At 37.0% G+C, this 10,784-nt stretch overlaps 2 protein-coding genes and 1 long non-coding RNA gene across 4 annotated transcripts; 2 read left to right on the forward strand and 1 right to left on the reverse strand.

The window, feature by feature from the left end:
* Nucleotides 1-4,441: 4,441 nt before the first annotated feature.
* LOC125219382 (protein BUD31 homolog 2) lies at nt 4,442-6,068 on the forward strand. Its single transcript, XM_048121355.1, has 4 exons — nt 4,442-4,665; nt 5,110-5,221; nt 5,388-5,575; nt 5,708-6,068. The coding sequence occupies exons 2-4, from the start codon at nt 5,128-5,130 to the stop codon at nt 5,861-5,863; spliced, it is 438 nt and encodes a 145-aa protein (XP_047977312.1). The 5' UTR covers nt 4,442-4,665; nt 5,110-5,127; the 3' UTR covers nt 5,864-6,068.
* A 931-nt stretch (nt 6,069-6,999) lies between these two features.
* LOC125217509 lies at nt 7,000-7,709 on the reverse strand. Its single transcript, XR_007175737.1, has 2 exons — nt 7,610-7,709; nt 7,000-7,212 (listed from the first exon to the last, which is right to left on the reverse strand). It is a non-coding gene; the product is annotated as an uncharacterized LOC125217509 (long non-coding RNA).
* On the forward strand, nt 7,212-9,256 carry LOC125217507 (probable indole-3-acetic acid-amido synthetase GH3.1). Of its 2 annotated transcripts, none has more exons than XR_007175736.1 (4): nt 7,212-7,363; nt 7,543-7,634; nt 8,823-8,988; nt 9,062-9,256. XR_007175736.1 is itself a non-coding variant. In XM_048119023.1 (4 exons), exons 2-4 carry the CDS (start codon nt 7,629-7,631, stop codon nt 9,153-9,155), a joined length of 276 nt encoding a protein of 91 aa, XP_047974980.1. In that variant the 5' UTR covers nt 7,212-7,363; nt 7,543-7,628; the 3' UTR covers nt 9,156-9,256. The 2 variants fall into 2 exon arrangements, 1 of the variants encoding a protein (XP_047974980.1); XM_048119023.1 differs by having other exon boundaries at nt 8,813-8,988.
* The last annotated feature ends 1,528 nt before the right edge of the window (nt 9,257-10,784 follow it).

Below are 10,784 nucleotides of genomic sequence, written 5' to 3' on the forward strand. Positions count from 1 at the left end.
CTTCAATTTCTTGTTTTAAGTCTAGATCTAAAGTTTGCTCTGTCTTCTTGGTGTTTAAAACTCTGTTTTCTCTGCTATTCTCGTTTGATTCCCGAAGAAGATGAAGTTGTTGGTAGTTAGAACCAGATCTGCTTTATGTCAGATTTTTCAAAGCATGTACTTTGCTTTTTCTGCATGTCTCCTAGACCTGTCAGTACGATCCACTTTGTCTCTTTCACTTTTCTGCATGCTTTTCCAGACGCTGGTAGTTTAAGGAAACTTGTCTTGCTTTTTTGCTTTATGCTTGTCTGTCCAAATTATGAAAACCTTTCTAGCTAAGTTTACTTCAGCTGTTTGAGAACTTTAAAAATATCTCAGTTTCTCTAAGTCATGTATGTTCCGTACGCTCTCAGTTCTTAGACCCAGTAGGTAGAGTAAAGTTCTTCTGATCTATTAGACCCAGTAGAGTAGAGTAAAGTTTCGCTTATCTCTCAGACCCGTAGTCTTAAGTTCTCGACCTTCAAAATTGGGTGGCAGCAGCCAACCCCTTTTCCCAAAACATCCTCAAATGCAGTTTCGTAACACCTTCGTCCTCGTGGGATCGATCCTTTACTTCCCCGTGCTAAGTTGTAGTATAGTGGGTTGAGGTTTTTGAAGGGACAGAGTGCACCCAACGACCCCTTTCTGATAAGTTTCATGATCTTCTAGCCTCTGAAGTCTAGTCGAATCCTCTGGACCTGTTAGATCGAGTGACACATATCACAGCACAAACCTGCACTGCACTCTTAGGACCTGTCAATCATCCTTAAATCACATACATCCGTGTGAATTAATTCAAGGGGTTTCGTTTTCCGTTCAATTGAGTGAAACGGTAACTTAGTCATTTTTGTCTCAAGACATATTTCACATTTGTCTTGGGTATCCACTTCAATTGCCTTTAATAAATCTAAATTTACTAATCTTTTTACGGCTTTTGAATTTATATGTCCCAATCTACAATGCCACAAATTTGAAGACTCGGTCAAATAAGAGGAAGTAGATGCTTTATTATTATTGTTAGCCAAAGGCTTTGGAATAAGGCGCGTACCCACACTAAGCTTGAAAAGTCCGTCGGTTACATAACCTTTTCCGAGGGACTTCCCAAACTTGTACAAAGCAAACCTATCAGACTCGAATACAAGTTTAAACCCCTTATTAACTAGTATTGATCCTGACACTAGGTTCTTGCGGATGTCCGGGACATGCAACACATCCTTCAAAGTGATAGTGACGCCAGACGTCATCATGAGAATCACGTTGCCAATGCCGAGGACCTCGGACGATGCTTGATTCCCCATGTTGATCTTTCTCCCTTCAACAGCAGTGTAGGAGGCAAACTTGCTCCTATCTGAGCAAACATGAGCAGTAGCGCCGGTGTCGATGTACCAGCCGCCCTTGTTGTCAACAATGTTGACTTCTTCAGTGACCACGGCAACAAGGTCATCTTCATTCCAGTCCTTGAACTCTTTCTCAACGACGTGGGCTGCCGGCTTCTTCTTCTTGCTGCGGCAGTCTTTGGCAAAGTGGCCAATTTTGCCACACTTGTAGCACTCGCCTTCAAATTTCTTTGCAGGCTGCTTGCCCTTCCCTTTGTCTTTCTGATTTGGGCGGGGGCGTTTGTTGGAGGGTCCGCCCCGCTCCAACAAGTTGGCTTTGGCATCAAGTGGGCTAAAGCCCTTAGCCTTTTGATCGATCTTGCGCACATCCTCTTCAATGCGCAGCTTCACGATCAAGTATTCAAGACTCATCTTCTTTCGCTTGTGCTTGAGGTAGTGCTTGAAGTCCTTCCAACTAGGAGGGAGTTTCTCAATAAGTATGCACCGAACAAAGTTGTCGGGCAAGTTCATCCCTTCAGCCGCGAGTCCGTGGATAATCATTTGGAACTCTTGAACTTGTTCCATGACCGGTCTAGAGTCGACCATTTTGTAGTCCATGAACTTGGATACTGCAACATGTTCCGTACCGGCAGCATTGTTTATGAACTCTTTGGATTGGCGTTTCGTCCCCAAAGATAAAACGGTTGCGTCTCTGGGTGAAGCAGCACCGCTATCAACAGAGCTCCGGCGAACTGGATGGAGGACAGGGCAGAGCTTCGATAGAAGAACAATGCAGAGGGATGAGAGAGTGTATGATGCAGAGTGGATTCTAGTTTCTGTGTGTTTAGAATGCTAGAATGGCTAGCCTATTTATAGGCTCGGTCCACTGCAGGGGGTCAACGGCCATAATGGCCGTCATCAATGCTAGACCGTAACGGTCGTCGGTTACGAAGCGTTTGGAGAGTCTGAATCTAGAAGCTTCTAGATTCGTTCATGACGTGGACTATGCAACTAGGCCCAAGCACCAAGCCCAAAGACCACCCAAAGACGAATGCTAGAATAGCTAGCCTATTTATAGGCTCGGTCCACTGCAGGGGGTCAACGGCCATAATGGCCGTCATCAATGCTAGACCGTAACGGTCGTCGGTTACGAAGCGTTTAGAGAGTCTGAATCTAGAAGCTTCTAGAATCGTTCATGACGTGGACTATGCAACTAGGCCCAAGTACCAAGCCCAAAGACCACCCAAAGACGAATGCTAGAATGGCTAGCCTATTTATAGGCTCGGTCCACTGCAGGGGGTCAACGGCCATAATGGCCGTCATCAATGCTAGAACGTAACGGTCGTCGGTTACGAAGCGTTTAGAGAGTCTGAATCTAGAAGCTTCTAGAATCGTTCATGACGTGGACTATGCAACTAGGCCCAAGCACCAAGCCCAAAGACCACCCAAAGACCAATTGCCAAGATCCAAGGACAAGGACAAGGACAAGGGCACGGGCACGGTCACGGGCTCGCGGCGGCGCGCGCGTGTGGGCTCTACAGCCCATCTTAGTCCACTATAATTATTCCATGTAATAATCCTTCTTATTAAATACTAGTTTAATAAGGTTGTAACTTCCAATGTGGGATAATTAACTCTCTTAATTATTCCCTAAGCTTCTCTCATAGCTCATTAAGTTTGCAATTTTGCACAACTTTAATCCCTTATTTCTCACTCACTGGGAATCGGATTCGAGAAAATGAATATACCACGGTCATCTACTCCGAATGTAGATCGACGCTATCTCATTTAATTTTACAAAATTAAATATCTCGTTGAAATTATAATTGGTCAAAGTTCATTGACCGGGCATAGATTCCAACACGACTTTCAATGGTTGCAGCTTGATCTTGCTCATTCATTTCTCGACAAATAAGATATGAATGTGGTCTTAGATTGTTTGCTAAACTAGTTTTACCACCGTGCTAAATGATTTTCAAAACATAAGAAAATATAACTAAAATGAATTAAATCAAATTAAAAATATATAGAAAAAATATAAAAATTATTGCAAATCAAGAATAGAAACTATTTAAAGTTTGTATTCATAATATTATAAAGATTTAAAAAACATACTTCTACTTCTACATCAATAAAATTTCTGGACATGGAGATTAAAAAATTATGTTGAAAAGTAAGGATAGGGAATAAAGTAGGAAAGAAATTGTGTTGAGAAATAAGGAGGAATAACGTAGGAAAGATAAATACAGAGTGGAGTAGTTGATGGAATAAACTAATAGTGATTGGAGTATTATATGTCAATAATTTTATATTTCATCCGTCCTATTAATTTCTATATTATTTTAAATATACATATTTTTATGAGATAAAGAGAGTATTATAAATAAAAATTTTCTCTTTTTCTCTCATAAAAATATATACGCTTTTTATTTTTTTTATACTTTTTAGTACTCTATTTCTTTCGTTGGGACTAAATATAGTCTAATAAGTACTAGGTAATAGGAGTAATAATTAATTAGCTGTTTTATGCCACTTTGTTTGCAATAAATATAGGCCTACAAATTTGTTTTATTTACATTTACAAACACTACGTTACAACTTTTTGTAACAAAGCATAGAAGCCATTTTAATAGTAGTGTTTACAAAGTTATTATTTATTTCAAGTATTAATTCAATAAATTGACCAGTTTAAGTTTATTGTTAAAAACATAATTGTGAGAAATATAAGATTGGATACCATATAATTCTATTATATATAGGAGAACTATTTTTTTATATTTCAAACTGACTTATACTCCTTCTCTATTACAAAAAAAAGAAAAATAGAAACATCAAAATTTCAGAAAGTGCAAAATAAATGAAATTAAAAAAAAGCTATAGTTCCAATTGAAAGAAGCATTATTTTTACATTGGTGAGACAGTAGAAACACATGAATGAAAAACATCTGATGTGAACAATGAGAAAAAAGGAGGAAATAAAGGATGAAACTTGTGTAAACCCATTGTAGTAAAGTTTAGAACTTTATAAAACATAGTACTAATACACAACTAATAACATCGTCTTTTAATGTAGAACACTAATTATAGACATTTCCAATCCATAAAATTAAAACCTAAGCCCAAAATAGGCCCAATTCTTTCTCTCTCTCTTCAGATCGGCGCCTCCACTCTCTTTCTCTCAGTCGCCACCACCGCCACCGCGCCCATCTCCCTCACTCCTCAGCCTGTTGCCGGATTCCAAGAACCTTGCCTCACCTACCCGCCGTCCAGCCTCTTTCCCTCCCTCCTCGCCCGCATCATAGGGGACCCACGACTCTGAATTTTCATATCAGTAAGCTCACATTTCTAAAGCTTTCACCTTTTAACCTTGTTGATTTGGGGAATTTCGATTTTGTTGCTGTTGTGGATTTATATTATCCTCCCATGTTATTTTGGTTTTGAAGGAAAATCGGCTCTCTCATTTTTCTTCTTCTCACCTTCTTTCTCTCTCTTATGTCCCTATGGTGCAATCAAAAAATCAGTCGTCCTCTAAATTCAAAATTGCAGATTGGATTAATGCTGTCTTTGTTTTGACCAATGAGTGACTTTCCCGCTAAAACAGGCACTTTATATATTGATAGATTAGTAAAAACTAAAAAGCCACAAATTTGATATCTAGGTGAGTAAGTGAGATAGACTGTAAAGTTGTTTTGTTGATCATTTGCATGATGAATATTAGCTCAAATTGCCAACGTAGCTATGGATTTCCGCGTAATTTTTCTGTTTTGTTCCACAGGATCTTGTTGCAGGAACCATGCCAAAGGTGAAGACAAACCGAGTAAAGATACCAGAGGGGTGGGAGTTGATTGAACCGACTCTTCGTGAACTGCAAGCAAAGATGAGAGAAGGTTCTTTGACAGTTTGATTGTTATTGACAATAATCTATTTTATTTGAACATTTGCATTATTCTAATCTAATCTTGTGACTTGGGTGTTAATTGGTGCATATATGTGTGTCTTCTCAAATTATGTTCTTAGTTTCTTACATCCGTGCTTGTCATTTTTTTGCGGCAGCTGAGAATGACCCACATGATGGTAAAAGGAAATGCGAGGCCCTATGGCCTATTTTCAAAATAGCCCATCAGAAGAGTAGATATATATATGATCTCTATCACAGGAGGAAGGAAATCTCAAAGGAATTATATGAGTTCTGCTTGGATCAGGGTTATGCAGATCGTAACTTAATCGCTAAGTGGAAAAAGGTATGTCCTTATTCAAGATTTTCTACAATGATAATGCAAATCCTCTTTGTTTCTGTTAGATATTGGAAATCTTTGTTTGAGGAAGTAACATTACACTCTTACAGATTCTCATGATAATTGTTTTGATGGCAGCCTGGTTATGAAAGGCTTTGTTGCCTGAGGTGCATGCAGCCTAGAGACCATAACTTTCAAACTACTTGCGTCTGCCGAGTCCCAAAGCACTTACGTGAGGAAAAGGTTATTGAATGTGTGCACTGTGGCTGTAATGGCTGTGCAAGCGGGGATTAAGGACTGCACTAACTCCAGCTAGCACAGCCGAAAACTGAATCAACGAGCACAACGCATTTGTACTGAAGTTTTCAGGCACAACATTTCTAAACTCTTGTTTATGGTTAAACTTGAAAACATGTTCACTTTTTCTGTTTTCATTTGACATTGTGGCGATGTAATGAAAGTATATTATCTGATTAATGTCAACTATGTTAGCATAAAACCCTTCATAATCATTAGTTTTCTGTACAAAAATTCTCACTTGTCTGAATCCATCTTCATCGTAGTGATCCTCGATCTCCAACTTTTAAAATCCGATCCATCAAACTTCTCGATCCGAAATTTTTCTATTGCCTATCGTCGTGATTGGTTACCTAGTTCGTATCCACAAGACTTATTTTATCGGAGATTTTCCATTAAAAATAAATTCCTACACTCTACAATTGTAAGTAATAAAGAGGACATTTTATGAGAAAAATCCCAGTAAACAGAATTCTACTTTGATTAGAATTCCTCTTAGCCATGAGTTCTAATTCCACACCACAATTTGTTTCTAGCTCATGACTAAGATATATTCTGCAAGTATTTTTCTTCACAAAATTCTTTGAATGTGGCCAATGATCAACCTCAAGATAGTGCGCATTTCTCTTCCTTCTAGAAGTCAATCCTAATACGACTACAATCGAAGAAAAGTCTAATTATATATTACTACAATCAAGAGAAAAGAAACAGTAACATGAAAATTACTATGAAAACAGTAAAACAAATTAAACTGCGGAAACCCTCTTTCCTCTAGACAAATTATGTCGCGCGGATCGGATTAGCGTATAGTCCCAAAGATAAAAACGGCTCTGTCCCATCGTGTAGAAACACTTCAACGCTGCTAGGCATCGACGAACTTTCCAAAGTTCCAAGAATCACTCAAACAATTTCCTATAAATGCTAAGGGATGTGCAAACAACGCGTTTGAGAAGTGTATATAGGTCTACCTGAAACGTGGACGGACGCCTCATAAAGGCAATGACAATTACACACCATGCCATCGGCACGTCTTATAAACTCAACTGCGGTTAATCGAATGACAAAAGGTCTATTTTTCCAATAGAATCTATACATATATAAAGCCACAGTTTTTTGGCAGACACGTGGCATACTTTGGGCGGGAAAAATATAGTATTTTTTTACACATTACGTATTAACTGATGGTTGCAAAACAGATTTACAAATACACCATTAAATACTTTTGCTGAAATCTTGGAAAGTGTGAAAAGCGTATTCATCCATGTGCACCTCCAACTTGATCAGTCTTGAAATGAAAGGCAGAAAGGTCCAAATCAGTCTTGATGCAGATCTTTGCAAAGGGCTGCCTATGAATCAAGTGAAATTGAAATAAAATGTTGGTTAATAGAATAAACTGAGAGAGCTGAGCCGTATTTCAACCATCTATAAATACACATTCTCACATCAAAGAATGAACTGAGAGAGCTGAGATGTATGGGAGCTAGAAGAAGAAAATAGGTAATATTAAAACTTTTTACATATATTCCTATTTCTCATTTTTGCCAAAATTCAATGTTGGTGGAGGGAGTGAATTGGGCAGTTTGTGCAAAGTCGAAGCATGATTTGTCTTCAAATTTCAATATCTGGAAAAATCTTATAATTCTAATTTGTATAATTATATATGGCCAAACTTGCAGATTCACTTAAGAAATCCAACAAAGAGGAGACAAAGTATGAAGAGGAGGAGGAAGAAGAAAAATTAACCTGATGATGTACGGCGGAAATGGCGGTGAGTCCACTCCGACTGCTTTTTTCCTAATTCTTTTTCTTCATTCGCTATTTTTAATGGAGTCTTCATTCGACATGATCAGATAGCGTCACGTAGGTAAGTCATCATTCATCTAGTTATGTAATCGCTGAAATCTTAATTACTTTCAAAATTAGAACAAATCAATAGTTTGTTAGTAAAATTGGAAAAAATCAGTATTTCAGTAATTACAATAAGATTTTAAAGTTAGTATGCAAACTAGAATCTGACAAAAATTCAGAAATTTATAGTTGTTCGGAACCATTAAACCATTTCGACTGAGGAAATATTTCTTCAATTATATTCTTCAATTCATTCGAGAAATAAGTAAAACTCTTTTTGTTTAAAAAGAAGATCACTAATGATTCTCAACCTGAAACTCCCTCCCATAATGAGTCTAATCCCTAACCTATTAGTTAGAGAGAAATCGTGTTATCAGGTGAGCTCCAATTCAATTTCCTTTTATGGTAAGTATGTTTTTATTTATATTTGTTTCTAAATAATACTAATAATTCTACCAAGTTGGGGCCCACAATCATATGGCCCGGCCCGGCCCAAATACTCTTTATTAGTACAGGTGTACAAACTATAAAGGCCCACCAATACTAATGGGAAGCAAACGCAATAGTTTGAAAATTTAATTTGGCAATGCATACAAACAAATTATAAATGGTGGGTGAGGGATCACAATCTTATAAGTCGATATTCTGTCACATGAATAAATATTTGCTGACATTGTATTGTATGGTTTCATTTGAATTAAAGTAAGTTACTGTGAGAGTGGAGTTTATGTGAAGTGGCCTTTTCACGCATGCATGCAGGGAAAATTATCTTAATTTATTTCTTACTGTGTTTTATATAGAATGATATACTACAAGTTAATTAATTAATCATTGTTTAGTTGGCTTGGCTCCATATTAGGATATGATCTACCGTTCTCGTCGGCCTTGCGTATCTTACTGAAATCCATGGCAAACAAACTAAGAACTGAGTGGTTTTTGAGACGGAAAAGACCTGTACTAAGAAAAAAGGGGAATATATAATGAGGCTATTAACAAAGCGCGTTTTATGTAGCTGTTTTACTCTAAAATTAACTGCCTCTATATGAGATTTTGAGTATTTATGTACACCAAAAACAAATTTCATTCACCATTCAGTAGGATTGCATAGATGAAAGAAAGCATTTCAATCTCGATGGCGACACGGATCGGGAGGCGTTCAAGTCAAAAGTTCCGGTGGTCACCTACGAAGATATCCTGCCTTTCATCCGACGAATAGCTGACGGAGATCGCTCCCCAATTTTGAGCTCTCAACCCGTCTCTGATTTCATCATCAGGTGCTGATGAATTTTGCTTTTCCCCTGCTTCCTGCTTGAATTTTTTCTCAGCAATTCTGTTTTGCTTCAACAGCAGCGGAACTTCAGGTGGCGAAGGAAAACTCATTCCACCCATTAAACAAGATCAGGATATCCGACTAAAGCAATTCGTGAATAGTTATGACTGAACTATATCAGTTTGCTCAGTCATGAATATTTGTACGGTTTTGTGATTCCAACTGATATAAATGTATCAAAAAACTGATATAGCTCTCATTTAACCACTAAAGTGAACCACTCCCTATATATATCTATATATGTACTCATATTTTCATTTAACCACTAAAGTGAACCACTCCCTATATATATCTATATATGTACACATAAATATGAGTTTGATATGACAACTCTTAAAATGACACTCTGACACCACTCTAGACTGCAATATTATAAACGCTAGACTGCAATATCCAATACGCTGGACTGCAATATCCAATAGATTGCAGTCAAGCGTATTGAATATTGCAGGGTTGGAAAAATTGCAGTCTAGCGTATTGGATATTGCAGTCCGCGAAAATTTACCCTTGAGCAATTTTTATGATTGCACATGGTAGTTGATTATTCGTCCATGTGTACAAATGATTGGCTAGGATTGGTGGTATGGTGTTACCTTAAGAGGTGTTGTCATTTTAACACAAACCTATATAGCATGACCTAAAATGATCTTAACATGACATAAACTCAAATCTTATAATATGACCTAAAACTACTTAATTATGACCTTCCGTGTTTTGGATTAATTATTGACCATTAGATCATCTAATCCTAGGGCCAAGATTTGGGCTGCATTTTTGAATTTAAATGCATTCTTATTTTGATCATCTCCCTATATATATATATATAGAGAGAGAGAGAGATGTGATCATATCATAACCCTCAAATCACATGATAACTCTATAACCAAATCTGGACCACACATATTTTATAATCTTGTGGTTGAGATTCAAACTTAGATTTACTTAATAAAAAAAGGCGCAGAGGGTAAATATGTCATTTCGCTCATTTAATTTTTGAATTTCGCTCCAGATTCACTCCAGATTTCACGCTCTTCTCATCGGTTTCTTCTCAGCGATTTTCGATTCTCTCCTCTTCTCTGCGATTTTGTTTCCATATGCTCCAGATTTTGTTTCCATATTTCTCGCTTATTTTGTTTCCATAGGCTCCAGATTTTCTTCCGATTTGATTCATTTTCCATAGTCTTCAGATTTTGTTTCCATATTTCTTGCATAATTCATTATTTTCATTGATTACTTGTTCAATTGCCGTCACAAATTTTTTCGATGGAGTTTGTAGGAAATACCGAAGGTAACAATCAGTCTCTATTATTTAGCTTATTGATTGTGTTCATATTTTAGTTTATTGATTGTTTTGCTTCATGTATTCAATTTGATTTTAGATTAATATTATGTATTGCTGATTATGTGTTATACCTCAAGTTTATTGAATGGATCAATTAATAAATGTTTTGAATGATAAAATGATATTTTCAGATGATAAAATGATAGTTTTGGCTATTAAAATGATACTTTGCCAATTATACTTTAGTTGATAAAATAATACTTTTACTGATTTGTAGGTATGTACGTTCCTGTTTGTGATGATGCTTTGAAGCCAATGATTGATATGAAATTCAATACATTAGTAGAAGCAGTTGGTTTCTATGAACATTATGCTCGTTCAGTTGGTTTTGGCATTCGTAAAATGGGTAACAAATCAGTTCAAGGTATTACTAAGTGGCAGTATTTGGCTTGCAGCAG

Source organism: Salvia hispanica, chromosome 4 (assembly GCF_023119035.1).
Source record: "Salvia hispanica cultivar TCC Black 2014 chromosome 4, UniMelb_Shisp_WGS_1.0, whole genome shotgun sequence".
Classification (NCBI taxonomy): Eukaryota; Viridiplantae; Streptophyta; class Magnoliopsida; order Lamiales; family Lamiaceae; genus Salvia; species Salvia hispanica.

Coding starts and splice junctions, on each gene's coding strand:
- LOC125219382 (XM_048121355.1), top strand. CDS start 5,128: ATGCCAAAGGTGAAGACAAACCGAGTAAAGATACCAGAGGGGTGGGAG. Junction 5,222..5,387: donor GCAAGCAAAGATGAGAGAAG/GTTCTTTGACAG, acceptor TTTTTGCGGCAG/CTGAGAATGACCCACATGAT. Junction 5,576..5,707: donor TAATCGCTAAGTGGAAAAAG/GTATGTCCTTAT, acceptor TTTTGATGGCAG/CCTGGTTATGAAAGGCTTTG.
- LOC125217507 (XM_048119023.1), top strand. Junction 8,989..9,061: donor GTCTCTGATTTCATCATCAG/GTGCTGATGAAT, acceptor TTGCTTCAACAG/CAGCGGAACTTCAGGTGGCG.